The sequence below is a fragment of the Corapipo altera genome, unplaced genomic scaffold (assembly GCF_003945725.1).
Source record: "Corapipo altera isolate COAL_440 unplaced genomic scaffold, ASM394572v1 24b, whole genome shotgun sequence".
Classification (NCBI taxonomy): Eukaryota; Metazoa; Chordata; class Aves; order Passeriformes; family Pipridae; genus Corapipo; species Corapipo altera.
The window spans coordinates 8397760-8415397 of record NW_020884888.1 but is presented as its reverse complement, the minus strand read 5'-3'; the positions used below and the strand labels follow the sequence as shown (position 1 = coordinate 8415397).

Sequence of the window (17638 nt, the reverse complement as noted above, 5' to 3'; positions counted from 1 at the left end):
GATTAATGGGCAGTGCAAAGTATGCAAAAAAAATACCGAAAAAAAGAACAATGAAAGATCTTCCTTCTGCAAGAGACAAGAAGTAAAAAGACAATACAGTGCTTGTGCTTAGTAATCACAGAAAGCAGAACAGCTTTTACTTTCCAGTTGCAGCATCTGATTCCAAACTACATTGACTTAGTGTGCATGATGTTGATACTTAAAAGAGTTTATGAATTCGTGGATTTTATGTTACCGTGTTTTCCTGTGGCTGGGGTTTGTCGGATTAAGTAGCTGAATGTGTGTAGCCTGTGTGCCATAGTATGGGAATTTTGCACACAGAAACACTTTGCATAGTAATTGGCAGTATTTATATTACAAATAGCAATTCAATGAATGTGTCAGTTAAGCTTTTCTTATCACATAGATCTTCCTAAAAAGAAACTATTGCATTTAAATGTGTAGAGTATATATATCATATATATATATATATCTATAAACATATGTAATAGGTATAACTAATGTATGTATATATTATGTGTATTAATATGTATAGTATATGTGTGTATATAGCTGATATTCTTCTGATCAATTAGATAAGTAGATAGTGAGAGCTTTTTACAGCTAGTGACTGAGTTAATAGCAAACAGAGAAAGATTTAGTGTAGCTGAATGCTTTCTTGTGGCTTTGGTCAAATTACTTAGAGGTGGAAATAATCAGTTTTTGAATTAAGCAAGAGGCCTGATACATACTGGAAAACCTCCATTGTCTGTCAGATGTTTTACAACTGTGATGAATGAGTTTGGATAAATAATGCAAATGTGTTAAACAAGTTCAAGCCAAGTGCCCTATGGTATGGTAAACAGAAATTGTGCTTGAGGAATGTTTGAAAATATAAATGTGTGGTAGGGTGGTATGGTTTGAGCACCATGGGGATAGCCTTTCCTTTTACCCTGGAAACTTGCAAACTTGTCTGGAAGCTCCCCTGACCCAGGACAGAATGGAACCATATGGAAAGGAGCCTGATAGCTTGAGTGACTTTTCGTTTAAATTATTTGTTATAAAAACTGTTGAGATGTGTAGAGGTTGAGGGGGAAATTTAAGCAGGAAATCATGCTAAGTGAGGCTGGGCGTGCTTGAGGGTCTGTCTCTGTTGACAGCAAGAGACGTGAAGAGCTAGTGCCCCAGTGGGCAGTGCACCATTGCTTGGAGTGGCATTGACCAGCTTTTGTTTCAAAAAGGAAAATATGTTGCCAAAGCAGTGGGTGGATTTATGTACAAGCTTCTCTCCGGCTGCTAATGCATTTATGTGAATTCACTGATTCCCAAATGCAATTTAGAGAAGCATCTAGCACAGCGGTTTTTAGTTATTGTGTTAATTGATGGGGGTGAAATGATTGTTCCAATATTTGCTTTGTGTTTTCTTGTGAGATCCAACTATACTGTTGTGGAGCCTACAAGTATCACGCATCTTGTTCCTGGAAAATCAGGGATATTTTTCACCTGTGAAAATGGAGGAGAATTTCCAAAAGTGAAGTTTTCACACGATTAACATGGTCTTTTTTCAGTAATTTCCTGATTTTAATATGTGTAGCTTTGGATACTTCCCTTCATCCTAATAGTGATTCTTGGAAAGTGGAGAAGTACCCTACTTTTGCCTCATTTTCATATGGATGTGAAATACCTAAGTACTTTCACTGTTAAATCTTTGTACGTACCTGTACATCAGACTACTAAAGACAGTATGAAGGTGTGTCTCCTCTGCTGGAGAAGCCTTTATATTCCCAACAGTCTGAGTAGTAACAAAAAATAGTAACTGAAGGACAAAATTGCACTGGAGCACAGGACAGCAGCTGCAGTGCTCTCTTGCAGGGCTGTTGTGTGCGGTATGTGAAGCTTGAGGCTGTTGGCTACCTCGTGGTGTTACCTTCCCTCCTAGTGTGTTAAGCTTATCACAGTGCCTGTGCCACGTTCTTGGGATGCCTGTTCTTGTCCCTCTTGCTGTAAGACATGAGGCAGCAGATGGAGCAGCGATATGCCAGCCACCTGCACCGCCTTGTGTGCCAGTGTGACCCAAGAGATGGCAAGGCACGGGGTGCAGCCGCCGTAGAAATGCTGGGAGGTGAGTTGTCCAGCAGATAGCGGGGATCTCCAAGCCTCCCCAGGCTACTACCATGTGCTTGATCTGGCATCTGCATTGAGATTCATGCATTGGCATGAATTTAGCCTGAGATCTTCGTGATTCTTTTCCAGTTTATTCGTGGGGTTTGCTTTTCTTTTCAGTTGCCAAAATGGTGTATATTTCATGTGTCCCAGCAATTTCAGAATGATGTGAAACTTGCTGACCCTGAATTACTTTGACATCTGCTAAAAGTATTTGTGCTGCAGTGTTTCCTTCTGCACATCTGATATTTCTTCATTCTCCCTCTGTTGCAAATCTATCTCTCTTAACTTAATTTCTGTTAATTTAACTATTTCCTTCAAATATCCTAAAGAAGCATCCTTCCAAGAACCCTAAAATACATCAAGACACATGGAAAAAGTCAATTCAAATTATTAGAACAAAGCTGGTTAACTAGCCTATTGTTTTTGACTGAGATCACGTCTGTTAGGAACTATGAGACTCTAACTTAAGGGATTGTTCTTTGCTGTGTGACTGTAATACTAAACCAAAACCAAATCTTTGTCTATTGAAATGCTCTTTCTTCTTTTTACTCAAAATCAGTAAAGCCTTAGTTGAATTGCTGTGTCTGGCTTTGCACATTTAAAGATGTGAATTGACTAGAGGATGTATACAAAAACAAGAAGGTGTAGGAAAGATGAGCTACAAGTAAAGTTTATAGCATAAAGAAGAGGCTATTATATGGAGACATTGCAAGATTTTTCAGACTGGGGAGGTCTAAATATTGAATTTAAATTGAAAAAAAGTTTTAGAAATCAATATTATTATCAGTAAATGTAATGAAAAATGGAAATAAATTTGCTGGAGATGCTGTGGCATTTTCATTGGAATTCTTTGCTTATTATGTTTTTTAATAAATTTTGGGGTAAAAAATCCTATAGATGAAGCTCTGCTGGATTCAGGTGCTACATTTAGAAGCTTCCCAGAAGGAATCTTCGTGATTGTGTGGCTGATGCTTCTGGGTGAAGTAAATACTAATCCTTAAATTGACAATGTGTCTCAGTCACAGGCACATCTATTGTATGTGAGGATTTTGTGGTGGATTCTTGGTCTTGGCCGCTTCAAATGGTCAAAAAAAACCCCAACATTGAATTGGAACCAGCTGTGCCCAGCAGCATGGCTGTGAGATGGGAAGTCTCACATGCACATAGGCAATGTAGGCTATTTACAGATGCACACACCATTACAAAAACTAGTAGCAGTTTGAGGAGAAGCAGCTTTATCAGATTTTCACCATCAACTGCTGCTGCTCTTTTGCCTATTGCTTGCTATCTGATGAGTGGTTCATACTTGCTGTCCAAACTTTTGAACAAACTGATGTGCTTGAATGCATGCAGTTAATTATAAGACTGCTTCCTCTGAGGCCCAAGGGCTAGTTAAATCCTGATACACTCCTGGGACTGGGCCTGAGATCACTAGAACAACCTGATCTTAAAGATGTATTTTGGCATGCCTTATGCAACAGAAAAACTTGGTATGAACTTTAAGCTCAGGAGCTCGTTCACCTTCTTGGCACAAACCTGTGATGTCTTTGCACTCAGACATTTCCCCTTTTGCCTAGCTGTCAGCACAGGTAAGGCATCCATAATTCTAGAGATAGTGGGTGTGTGTCTAAATTTTTTGTCTTTTTTGTTGATAGGTTGCTATAATTTGCTTGTTACTCTTTGTTTACTGTTTACTAATACTGATTGAAAATGTAGGGCAGCATTTGACACTATTTAAAATAGAATAAAACCAGAAAACTCAAATCACGGCTAGTGTGTTTTTATTAAGTACTTTTAATCCAGGAGGCACTGATGTGCTTGTTCAAGTACAAGCACACAGGTCAGCAATTCAGAGGCCTATTTGTAAACTGAAACTTAAATATTGGCCTCAACATACTTTTAAAAATTAAGCTTTAACCTCAGATTGGCTACAGTAATCTCTAAAGAAGCAGTAAATTCTTGTATATTATTTTATTTTCTAGGAATTTTCCCCAGCCCCATTCTCTTGCATTATGTAACTTATATTTTAATGTAACAACTACTTGCCTACTGTATTACTCTCTAGGGAACAATTTTGCATCAATAGGGGGATGAACGACATGACCTCTCAAGTCTTTTCCATCACCAGTTGCTCTAATATGGTGATGTAATATTTGACCTTGTAACGCAGCCTTTTCCCTTCTGGAACCCTTTGACTTTTACGGAAGAGCAGTCACAGCATTTTTTAGACATGCAGAAGTGCCCTCCTTTGAAGTTATCAACCCAAAGTACTGTTTCCTGCACTTCAGAACTGAAGAGCGTATTAGTGCCTTTTGCATTCAAGTGGAGAGGACCTGTATAAATAAATCATTGAAGGGAAGTATGCTATGGTGCCTGTTCCATAGCTGGAATGAGTAGGCTGAAGAGGCAGAGGCTCTTGATTTTGATAGTATGTTGGAAAGATTGTAACTTTTGAATATGTCTTTTTAGTGTTGCTTTTTATTTCAAGAAAGAAAGGAAGACTGAGCTGATTGAGCAATTTGTTCTAGATCTGTACTGTGTGCATGGACCTACGCAGTGTACCTACTTTACTGCTGTTGTTTCCAGCAGCAGCCTTTCCCCGTGTGTTCAAAGTTATCAGTAGGCATCAGATTCAATGGGAAATGGGGAATTCTGTATTCTAGCTTGCAAAATCAGAAAGGATACATAAGAGAAGCAATTTGGAAATGGAAATAAAAGCTATGGTGATAACCAAATGAGAAGTGGATTCAAAGATGCCTTGCTGTTCCAGATTGTTTATTGTTTTCAGCTTATAGAGGGCAGGAAATGCTTTTTGTGTCATTGGCCTGGCAATAATCTCCCCAGCCTGACCATGAAAGCCAATTCTAAAAAAGATCTTTTTCCAATGAACTCCCCTTGCATTTTCTTTATCTCTCCAAATATAACTAATTTTAAAGCCTGGGGGTTTTAATAATTGAAATTCTTGAGATATTCAAGTTTCTTGGGGTTGTTGCTGTTGTTTTCTGTACAGTTAAACGATTCCTTGTTGATTCTGAGTTTTAATGTCCCAGTCTGATTTTTACTTCATAATTGAGGTAAAATCTGCTGTTGTGCTCTCCTACTGTTGGGCTTTTTTATTGCTTATGTCTTTTTTTCCACATCAGCAGTAAAAGACAACCGACAGAGGTTTCTACAGTAGAGAATTGGAAAAACAGTGTTGAGCAGAGAGATAAAACTAAGGGGAAAAGTACTAGCCCTTTTTGTCACGCAACTTCACCCTGCTCTCAGCCCACATCACCTTATATGTCCTTTTTTTTTGCTTATGAGTAAGCAGGGCCTTAATATGCTAAGTAATTTAGAAATAGAAACAGTGAAAGAAGTTTTGACACCATCAGTTTTTAAGATCTTAACATAATGCAGAGCAACATACAGAGAACACCATCTTCCATAGCTGTAAAACCCAGAATCCAGCAGATGAAGACTAAGGTTTCCTTTTGCACTTAACTATATAAACACTTGCTTTAGCATAAATCATTGGCATTTGTTTGCCACAGTGTGTGCAGATAGTATGACAAATGTTCTTCCTAGTTCCATGTGCATATGGATGGGCCTACAGGAGCAAAAGGATAGTAATTTAGAACTTTGTGAAGGGGAAACTTTGGCTAATGGTTTATCCATGACATGTGGTTTGCTTGAAGCCAAGCATTATGAACAGAAGTTTGGTACAAATGGTTGAGAGAAGAGATCAGTATAGTCCCGTTCGACTGCCAGAAGGGATGTGCTGGTTTTGGCTGGTTAATTTTCTCCATTGTAGCTAGTTTGGGACTGTATTTTGGATTTGTGCTGGAAACAGTGTTGATAATTCAGCAATGTGTTTGTTATTGCTGAGCAGTACTTGCACAGAGTCAAAGTCTTTTCTGCTTCTCCTACCAGCCCACCAGTGAGGAGTCTGGGAGTGCAGGGGTGCACAAAATCTGACCCCAACTGATCAAAGGGACATTCCATATCATATGATGTTATGCTCAGCATATAAAGTTGGGTAAAGAAGGAGAAAGGGGGGGAACATTCGGAATGATAGTATTTGTCTTCCTTCCCAAATAACTGTTATGCATGATGGAGCCCTGCTTTCCTGGAAGTGGCTGAACACCTGCCTGCCCATGGGAAGTGGTGAATGAATTCCTTGTTTTGCTTCACTTGTGTGGGTAGCTTTTGCTTTTACTATTAAACTGTCTTTATCTCAACCCATGAGTTTTCTCACTTTTACTCTTTCGATTCTCTCCCTCATCCCGCTTGTGGGGGAGTGAGCGAGTGGCCGCATGGGACTTGGTTGCCAGCTGGGGTTGAGCCATGACAGTGCAGTATGATAAAGACTGGAAATTCCCTTCTACCAACTATGCACATAAAAACTTTCTTCTTTTAAATCTCACTGAATTTCTTACATATTGCTGTAGCTGGTATTGAACCTCCAGCATTGGCTAAAACCTGGAATCAAGAACAGGGGAGCCTCCAGGGCATTCAGGAATGATGTGTTCAGCAAGAAAAGAACCTACCCTGAAAGGATGATTTCTCTCTCTGTTTTACACAGATTATTTGGTTTCTCACTCTGTCTTTCCATACTTCTGAAGAATTAAGTTTAGTTCTCTGTAGCTGATTGTTTAAGCATTATTACTTTCTTTAAACACTATTGTTTTCATATTAATGGCACTCCAGACCTTCATCTCTCCTGCTGTCTGTTCTCACTCTTACTGACTTCCCTCTGCTCTTCTGTACTTCTCTTTGAATTGTTTCTCTGTTGTTGCATGTCTCTGATTCCTCATCCTCAGGGTCATCATCTTTCTACTTGGTCCTTTGGACTTTTCTACATGTTACTCATTTTCCCGCAAATGATTGAAACTCATTTCATATCTCTTGGAAACACAGGAGCAAGAATTAGGGAGGACACTTGCACCTGGAGGAGGGGATACTTTTTTCAGTGAACTTAAACATATAATCATTCTTGTACTGACAGTTTTGTTAATTCCCTTGTGATAGAAGTTAAGGCGTTTGACATTTAAAAAAAGTTTAGCTCCGATACATCTTCCCAAAGCAGGGTTTCTTCCCTGTGTACTCTCCCTGTGGAAATCCAGGGATTGTTTCTGCCGGGTACTTCTTGCAGCAGCAGGATTGCCAGTTTCTGCCCTCAAAGAGGCAGGAAAATCCCTACGTGTGCGAGTGTACAAAATTGCTCTGAAGTGCTGGCTCTGTAGGGTATTTTTCATTCCCAGGGGAAATCGTGCCCTGGAGTTCTACCTGCTTGTCTGTCCAAACCCACAGGCTCCCTGGAGTTTGCAGGTGTCTCTTTGCACTCTGTGCTTTGAGCTTCTGCCAACATGGCTTTAGGGGATGGGATAGGAAAGGGTGTCCAACGCTATTTTGTCTTTCCCTCCTCCCACTCCCCACCTGCGGGTCCTTTACAGAGAAAGGGAATAAGGATGCAGGCTTGAAGCTGAGCTCTTCTCATATGCGGGTGTAATAGGATCCTTCCCCAACAAAGGATTCCCCTCTCCCAGTGGGGGCAAAGGACGCTGCTCGCTGAGGGGACCCACTGTCCGAGATAATTAGCTAAGCAGCTGCTGTGTGTCTGAATGAAAAGGAGGGGAGGGAGGTTTTATCCCTGACGGGAAGCCGGGACAGCATTCCTTGGAGGCAGCCTGCACATTCCTCCAAAGCAGTCGGTGCTGACAGTGGCGTGGACTCAGCTTCCCAAAATTTGTACGCAGCCACTTGCTTGGCCTAAGGTCCTTTATTGTGGGAAAACTCCTTTCCTGTACTAAGTGCTAATCATTTATCCCTGAATCAGTGGGAGAATATCTACCTTGTGTTCATATGTGACATTGCATTAATTATTGCCTAACTATTTATACAGAGAAATAAGATCAGATTCTGAGGAAAAAAGGAAATTTGCAATATGCAAAATGAAGTAATCTCAGCAGAAGCAGCGACTGTGCTAATGCAGTAGTGGGCAATGTGCCTGTGTGGATGGAAAGGAATGAATCCTTTCTCCATGCATTTTCTGGGGGGTCTAGGGAGAAAAGTAGAGTGCCTTGTCTGGCCAACACATTTATGACTAACTTTCATGGACAAAAGCAACACTAAGAAAAGAGCCTATTCTTGGCACAGGACCAGATCTATCTTAGAGAACTGCTTTAGTTTGTTTGACATACAGTGAAAGACTGGCACACTACGCTAATTAGTTTTATATACAGTTTTTTTATAGTTCTGCAGCACTATATGTACCCATGGGCCTACTCGAGTGAAGTCTACCAGACTGCTTCCTGATGCCTGTTCACAGGATTGGACCCATATGCCTGACTTCTTGCTGTGCTGCTCAGACTTCTCCTTAGTTTTATAGTTGTATACACTCATTCAGATAAAATAACACACTTTAAAATTGGGATAGTGTAATAATAAATTTAGAAGTGTGGCACTTGGCCTTCACAGAAAGAGATTTTTTATCATTATAAACATTTTTCTTTATTCTTTCAAGTTTTTTTTCCCATCAGTGCTCTGGAAAGGTGGGCAGTTCATTAAATTCTGACAGCCTATTACTTTTAGCACTAATACTTTTTCCTAGTGAGCACTTAAAATAATGTTTTATTCATTGTTGCAGGGAGAGTAATTAAGTTTTTAGTTTCTAATTACTGAGTAGTTTGCGAGTGGCTGTTGAAAGCCAGAGAATATTTCTACTTCTCTCCCGTGCAAGGTAGAAATGAATGGCAGGAAATGTTTCAAATGTCGTTTAGGTAGATATGCACCAGGTACCCTGCTAATGTAATCAAATGTGGAGTTAATCTCTCTTTTATGTTTTTGTAAGGAAAGGAGCTTCATCTTGAAATTATAGTTTAAAGAAAAGAGGCATGGATGGGAGACATGGAGGTCATTCAGGCAGCAACAAGTGAAGCAGAGCAACTCCCATTTGTGCTTAGCCAGATGTTCACGAGCCTTTGCCAACAACTCAAAAGGCTGATGCTATATAAATTACTATATCCCAGGGACTAATTCAATGGGTGTGATGGAAGAGGAAGGGAGGAGGATGGTACTCTGTCGGTCAGAGGTCAGGTGTAACATGTGAGGCTAAACCAAGCAATATTCAACCAGGTCTGCTTCTTGTTTTATTGTGGAATGAAAACATTCATTTTTCCCAGAGAAGGAAGAAGAAAAGTCAGTATTTTAATTAAGAATATAAGGACCAATTATTATTTTCTTTAAAAAATCCCTTTTCACATGTAGTCAAAAGAGTTGAATACACAGTGAAATTTGAGCCTTTGACAGTCATCTTTGAAAATATAGAATCCCTTTTGAAAGCTGCTAGTGGTCCAATAAAAGATCTTTAAAGACTTCCTTTCTGAAAAGATACAGATTGCAAACCAAAGTGCCTTCCCTCCACTGCTACATTTGCACCAAATTCACCTGTAGAAATCTATTTTCACTTAACATGAGTTATTTTTCATGAAAGTAAAAGTAAACAAAAATACAGAGTAGCAAATAATATTTTTCTTTTAGAGTGTGAAGCCTTCTCTCAACTAAAGTTCTGCCCCTGCAAAAAATAGGCACTTGTAGGTTGCTGCCTCTCACACATGTCTGTCTCTATCACAAACCCAGTTATTTTGATGCCCTGTCTCTAGAAAGAGGTGCTTAGCTAAGGGAATCTCTTCGTCTTTCAAGGATATACACCTACCCACTATGATGTGGACAATAATTTAACAAATATGACTCTTGTTTTTTTGCAAAAAGGTAAATAAAACTCAGGCCCTGGTTTTTCTACCCCTTTCAAAAGAGTTGACTGATTTTGAATGTTTGAAATTTGCAGTGCTGATGCTTTTTAATTTCCTAGGCTGTCCTACAGTCTGCACATTAAAAGCAGGGTTTCAGGGATAATGAAGTACCAGTTCAGCATCCCAAACAGTACTGGTCAATCAGTGGGAAGCCCGTGGAGGAGAGTGCAGTTTTCTTTCATAAAATAAGGAAATAAGCAGTGCCCTCTAGTGTTAATTAACGCCAGAGGGAACCACCAGGAGAATTTTCTGTCATCTTGGTATGTTCAATGAAACCTATTTCATGGCTGCAGGTGCAGTTCTTTATTTCTTTAAGAGAAGTAGTAGAAAATGACTGCGACTGTCCTGCTTATCAGGACATAACTGTCAGAAACACCATTATTAATAGGTATTACAGTCAGATATCACTAACTCCCTCACCTACAAACTCCCTGACCTGTTTTATCTTCTCTAATCTTGAAGTATATGAATGTAGGATGTCTCCAGACTGTACCTAACCTAGGGAAGGACAGGAAAGGTGTTTTACCAAAGGGTCAGAGACTTGTGAAGTTTCAGAGAGAGGTGTAGCAGCACGTTTTCCTGCTTGAAGTTCAGAGATTTGGTTTCTGGCATAAAGCAGTCCTAGTGTACATATTCAAGCTTATCTACACCTTATAACAAAGCAGTGAGCACATGGGTCTTTTGGACTGTCCTTGGAGCACCTCATGATAGTAGCAGGTTGGACTCCTGTTTCAAAGCTGTAGGCATCATTTGTTTCCATTTAAGACAACTCTGCCAGGGATGCACCATGGGAATTAGTCACCTCTATGCTTTAGCACGGAAGGTTATTTCTCAGTCTGTTTAAGAGGGCAACACTTTAAACTGCTCATGTAAAACAACAAACATTAGAAAACATTTGCTATCTGGTGTCAGAATCATCTGCAGTGTAAAAACATCATAAGCAAATGTGCCTTTTCCTCTCTGGTTTTTTTAAATCTGATTTTCTACCACAGAAAAAGAGTTCAGAAGTGCTTTTTGCCTTTTAGTTTCTTCTGATGCATTTTCACAGGCTCAGTTGCAGTCTGGATCTTTTGGGATAAACCTGAAGTTCTGTAGTATTGAAGTTGTTGACAAATGGGAATTCTGTAAGGCCTTGAGAGCACCTTAGCAAGTGTCCCTGAGCTGTAAATCTGTTGTATGCATTTACTGTTTCCTGAAAAACATCACACACAGTAAAACTACAGACTTTTATAAGGGGATCCGTGCAGTACCTTGGCTTATACAGGCTTTCCTGCCCTGGGTGAGGTTCGTCTTGGATGAATGTAGCACAATGTAAGCATGACTCCATCCCACTTCCCTCCTTGGGTTATGCTCCATGAATGTTTCTGGTGGCTGCTCCCACTGTAAGAAGTGCTGGACTTACATAGACAGTATATTGCCCATGTGTAAGAATAAAAGGTGAAGAGGTGAGGAACTTGTATATCTGAGCTGATTCAACAGGATCAGCTCTGCACGAGGAGGGACCAGTGAATGTCTTTGGTAATAGATGTCAGATTTGAGATGACTTGCCTGGACTGCCACTCCTCAGAAGTGTTTTCAAGCCAGCTCAAGCATTTGTGATATGTGCTGCTGTCTTTTTGCCATGACTGCTGTCAAACTTGATACTTCCAATAGTTATTGATTCTTAGCTCTAATGACAGACCCCCTTTTTAGCTGCAGTCAATAACTTCTCCTCTTTGCTATGGACAAGCAGGGAGAGCATTGTTTGTGCCGATTGCCAAGGATGATGTTATGCTCTGTGAAAAGACCAAGGAGAAAAATGTGCAGCATTGTTCCTCTGAGATGTACCAAAACTCTTCACGCCCCAATGAAAGCGACCAGTGTTATGGTATCATAACAATAGTTTGTTAGGACTTTACCCCAGGCTGGGATGATGATTCCTGTTAAAGACCAAGACCAACAGATGGCATTTGTTAGGACATTGATATTTATGTACAAAGTTGCCAGCACTTTAAGAAATGGTGCCTCTCTTAATTAAGATGATAATGCACTGCCTTGTTTGGAGACATTCTGCTCATAATGATGCTGGTGAATTATGAATAGAGGAAAATTAGTAATAACAAATGCCAGATGGAGGTATCTTTCAGAAAGGAATATTTTGTGTAATAATGGCATGTAAAGTTGACAGACCGGGTCTTAGAAGATCTTTATTATTCTTTAGGCTTTCCTGACAAATTTACTCTTTATCCTGCCAAGAAATGTAGTTTCACATGCCAGTGTGTTTTTAAGTGAGAGTAATTAAAGTGTGCCTCTAAGTTTATGGCTTGAAGTGAAGTCTGTTCCTCCAATGTTTTGTCAGGACTCTATAAAAAGTGCAAGAAAGGAGACAACTTACAACAACAATAGTTTTGCCAATTCTACACATTCTACCTTTGAAATCAGAGGGAATTAGGGATGAACAAAACTATTTTCAAAGTTAAAAAAAAAAATGTCAGTTTTTCTGAAATTTTACTTTGCATTTTTCCTTTAGTTGAAGATGACTGTTGAGAATAAGAAATGTTTTTCTAAAAGTAAAACCCACCTTCTTTGATTGAAGTAAAAAATGATTAGTGAGTTATAAATGCATTGAATACTCAAATTCTAGGCCTTCTTTGCAACTTCCTGAGAAAGAGAAATAAAATTTAATTTGGTTTGGTAGTGTAAAGTAGTAATTAAAACAGAAATAGACAAGGGAAAGTAAGAAATAAAATGTTGGAGTTTAACAGTTAAGTTTCTCACAAGAATATTTTCGCTCCATGAACATTCCAGCTTTTATCTCAGGACCTGCTGGCCTCTGTTTGTTGCAGAGACAGTCCTCACATGATGATCTGTGGATGAGGCAAAGTGTGGCATGTGAGGTGATTATGAAAATTTGATTTTCCTTTCTAATTGTCCTCAGATTGCATTAGAGTAATCAAATTCAATTTAGAGCTGTAGAAGTGTTGCATAAAGTCTCTTTCTATCAGATGTGCGAAGCATAATAGACTAGGAATATTTGAAGAACACACCTTCTACTCCATCCCTACATAGTCACAAATTGCTTCCGAATTTGCAAGAATAAACTTGAGATGCACAGTCCAAGATTTCTTCCAAAGGCACAAACATTGTATCAGGGTTCAGAAACACAGCAGAGGAGTTGCTTTTGTCTTCTTTAAATTATTTATGTGAGTATGTAGGGGAATAAATGAAGTAATATATTTCAGTATTGGATGATGAAAAGAAAGCTTCTACTTCATTTAGAAAAAGATCAAGATCAGTTTTCATGAGAATAAAACACTGTTTTGAATTATGCTTAGAACAGACTGTCCGACTATTTCTGGTATTAACGTTCATTGCTATTGTAGAAAGGATTTAACAATAGAAGGATGAGAACATGAGAAAAGAATGTCTAGAGGGAAGGCAGTCAAGGATGGGATTCAGTGGCTCTAGCTTTGATAACAAAAGCAAAGAGTACTCTCAGCTGAGTTTTTTTGAGATTAATCTGGTACTTTCAATAAGCCCTAAATTTATCTTAATGTAGAAAGAGCAGTATTTCTAAGCATTTTCAAAAACTCCTGAGAGAATTGTTTCTCACTAATCTTGTTGAAGCTATTGTGAATTTACCTGGGAGATGCTATCTGAAGTTATGGAGAACTAAAACCCTGGTTTACATGCACATTTTTAACTAATAAGTCCTGTATATATATTTTTTAAAAAGCTAATTTCTTTAAGAGCAGTCTTCCTAATGGAAAATGGGTTCTATGACTCTTTTGAAAGCTGTACTACATTTTTGCAATGTTGTCAGTTTTGTTTATGCTGAACTTCTTTCTGTTGTCTTTTTTTCTTTTCCCAGAAAAACTTTACAATTCCAATGGACGGGAACTGAGACGGGCACTTTTTTCCTTGAAACAAATATTTCAGGTGAGCAAATAATGACTATCTGTTCTGGGATTTGAACATGAATTTAATTTCTTTTTTTAAAATATTGGGAATAACTTCCTTTTTCTGGCAAAAGAGACTTTTAAGACTTCACTTGTAATGTGCACTTAGCCAGTTACTTCTTAGGGCTTTTTCTTTTTATGGTCTACAAACCTTCCCCTGCTCCTTCAGTCTGTCAGAAGGCAGAACCAGATATGGCATAATGGCACAGTGAGTTGCTGAAACCTGCCAGGAAAGGAGAAAAGAAAATTGAAACTCTTAGCTGGAATCTTAGACTGCTTATTAGACAGTGGCATAGTTCTGTATTGGGAAGACTGGAAGGGGAATGTTGGCCTTATAATGGACAAAGTCTAGGTTTAAGTCACATCAAAAACTAAAAACGGATGTGGGAGATGTGACAAATCTGTTGAGAAACCAGTATGTACTGGGAGATCTCTGAAGGTGTTTGAATTTAGATTGAGTTTAGAGAAAAAGATTTACTGACTAGTGAGAAAGATACTTCATAGAGCGGAGGAGGACCTGGTAGTGACTGATCATTTTGAGGAAAGGCATGGATTTAAATGTGAGTGTTCCTTATGGCGGAGACTTGAAATCAGGAGGATTTTGGGTCCCATGGGGAAGTAGACAATGTGATAGACAGGTGATACGGATGATAAGAAATGTAATTAAATTGAAAGCTTGGATTTCATATTGGTTTTACTGTATAAGAAGGACTCGAGAATGCTTCAGGGCTGGAAGGAAACTTGTTGGAGAGAACAGGTCAGGAGAAATGAAAAAAACCCCCATCTGTGAGAATTAGAGCATGCTGCCAATGTGATTCTAACATGGAATTCAGTATGATACATTCCATTTCCATCAGTAAATATTAGTGAAATCAATAAGAAGAGCACTTCTCTCCCTTTACTAATGGATCCAAATGGAGGACGACAACCTATAATCCTTTTTTTAGCTACAAGAGGTAGGTAGAAGGATTTCAACCTCTGGGTTTATCATTTTTTGCTTTGTTTTACACAGACATTTATTCTAAGAATAACATTTTAAAAATCTGTAAGACTGCAGAATTGCAAATTTTCTAAATATACAATGCTTTTTATAGGTTTCAAAGTTAGGCAGTTATGCCAGATTTAAGATTTTCTGAACAATAGGAGTGAATGGTGAAGGACAGACCATTTAATGTAAAATTTTGGTAGTTAAAGATGCCTTCTGGGTCAGAAAAATGTCCCTGAATTTTGAAATTTTTGGACAAAGGAGGAGTTCCAGTTCCAAAACAGTTTGGTCATCTCATCACCGCAAATTGGGAAAGCCATTGTCTCTTCAAGGCATTCCAAGGGAGAGACTGTTTGAGAGTCACAAGGATGCAGGCTGGGTTTCCCTGTGAGCTTGCCAAGCAGGTGGACTGTGTGCTCAGAGGAAATCAGGCAGCTTTCCAAGAGTCTTCTCTAGTTTCTTCTCTTTTTGTTCAGCTCAGCTGTTTCTGGGTAGTATTTGTATTTCTCTGATTTTATGTATTCCACTGGTTAATCTGGGCACTCACACGTATTTAGAAATTATTACTAAGCCTTTCTTCCCACCCATCCTGCATCTCCCATGCCCTCCCATCCTGAGTTCTTCCAGTTTGGGTATTCATATATGTTCTCTTCCATTTAGGTTATTTGAAGTTGAGTAGGTATTTCTGAGCACATAGTGCTCAGTACTTTCAGTGAAACACACCAACAAGATTTCTCTCTTCCAGCGGATCAGCTGGCTTGAAGAGTAGTGAGAGGGAAGGGAAAAGTGATACACGCATACATATGAATTTAGTTTTTAAGTGAAACTTGCATGACAGTTTCAAAGCATAATTTTCCTTGAAGAATTCAACTTGCCTGCTTTCTAATGTATGTGGTATGGAAAGAAATTTGGGAATTATCAGTTACCACTTAAAGTAGCTCTTTCTGGTAGAACTGTGGCTATTTGTTGAACAAACATACCGTTAAAAAAATCTTCATATACTCTTAAAGTACAGATTCTCATTAGTGGGTAATTGAGAGGTCTTCCTCAAAGTGGAGAGCATTCATATAGTATGCTCAAGTGTTTAAGGGAGTACACTTCACTGATAATGAGACCCTGTAACCCCCTGTTTACCTGTCGGCTGCCAACAGTTACCAGCATTGCTAAGGGCATCCTTCACATACAATTTCAGTTTATCTCATAATTAACCATGAGAGAGAATGTAAGATAGTTTTTGTGTCTGTTTTAGAAAGAAAAGCTATTTCAATTTTTTAGTGAAGAAAAACACAAGTAAATATAAGTCTATATTGTAAAGAAAACACCATTGTCCAAAAGGTCAAGCCTGATTTTATTTTTTAGTCTGTGACATGAATGTATGCCATCATTAGAAATTTATCATTATGTTAAAAGTTTTTTAAAAGTGTGTTTTTCAACATAAATATATTTTTTTTATTTTGGGTGCCCTTATGTACAGTATTTTAAATTCCTTGAGAGTGTAATATTTTGGCAATAAAATGTTGACTTAAAAAAATGTCCTTATTTTCATTTTAACAAATTTTCAGAGAGACTTTTATGGACACTTCTTCATGTTTTTAAATGCCAAGACAGTTCATATTTTTTTATAATCGTTTCGTTATAGCTGAATTAATTTGGCACAGTTCTGTGTCAGTATCATTTTTAATTTAAAGACCTTCAAGGTAATGTGCAGTGACTTATTTGCATTAAGTGGGAATAAGCCCAAGTTTTACATTGACTATGATTTCCAAATAGTCGGAGTTCTTGATTTTTCATGCGAGGCCTCAGGAAAGCTTAGCAATGCTTGGCAAAAGCAATGCCTTTGTTTCAAAATTTAGATGAAAGATCCATTTGGCAAGTCTAAACTTGGAATTTCTCTTTGATTTCTTCTGGTGGGCTGGTTTTGGCAAAATGATAAAGGTTATGTGGAGCATTTTTCTTTGACAGTAATGCCATTCAACTCCTGTCATTCATTCTGAAGGGATGAGAGAGCCACAGTCATCATCTTTTTCTGGATTATACTACAGTATTCTTCTTCTGGTTTAGTAGTATGCTTTTTGACAAAAAAACTTACAAAGTAAGATATAATTGACAACCAATATAGCTTATCTCTCTTTGAATGTCTTATCTGACAGAATACTGAGTTGCCTGGTTCTTGTATTTATCAGAATTCATGGGTTTTGTGCAAAGTGCTGAAATTCCCAAAGGCACTGGGCAGAATCCAGCTGAACACGGCACTTACAGAATCAGGCTCAAACAATGTACTTAATGTCCTGGTCATGATATCATAAGAGAGTTAAAAATACAGGTGCTTAAAACATTTAATTCAATATCAATCTGAAAAACAAAAAAAATTGAATATAAGCACAGTAATAAATGTAAATTGGGCTACACAATTTAACATGACCTGTGATACAACTGGGTGTAATATAAAGCAGGCACGTTTTAGAACCTATAACAAGGGTTTATAAACTCCTTGTAGTTACAAAGCATAGTTACAAATCATGTTGATTTCATCATTTCAAAATATGAAATAACTGGGTAAGAATATGGCATTGTAGGAAAAATAAGAAAGCTATAAGGCACGTTCAAGTCTTTCCTAAAGTTTTGGAAAATATTTTTAATCTCTCAATGCATTAGGTTTTCTGGAAAGCAGACCTGAAGTGTATGCTTTAAAGTCTTGAGGAAAAAAGCCAGTTTTCTTTTACGACTGTTTTCCCAACCGAGTGTCATTTGACAAGTGCAGGAGGTCTCCTGTTAGT

The 17638-nt window shown here is 38.4% G+C and overlaps 1 protein-coding gene across 9 annotated transcripts in view; it reads left to right on the top strand.

Annotated features, from left to right (window-relative positions):
- Nucleotides 1–17638, top strand: part of FHOD3 (formin homology 2 domain containing 3) — a 387784-nt gene that overhangs the window by 159489 nt on the left and 210657 nt on the right. For all 9 annotated transcript variants that reach the window (XM_027643906.1, XM_027643905.1, XM_027643904.1 and 6 more), the window contains one exon: nucleotides 13789–13856. In XM_027643906.1, coding sequence (XP_027499707.1) covers nucleotides 13789–13856 — 68 coding nt within the window. The remainder of the gene's footprint in view (nucleotides 1–13788; nucleotides 13857–17638) is intronic.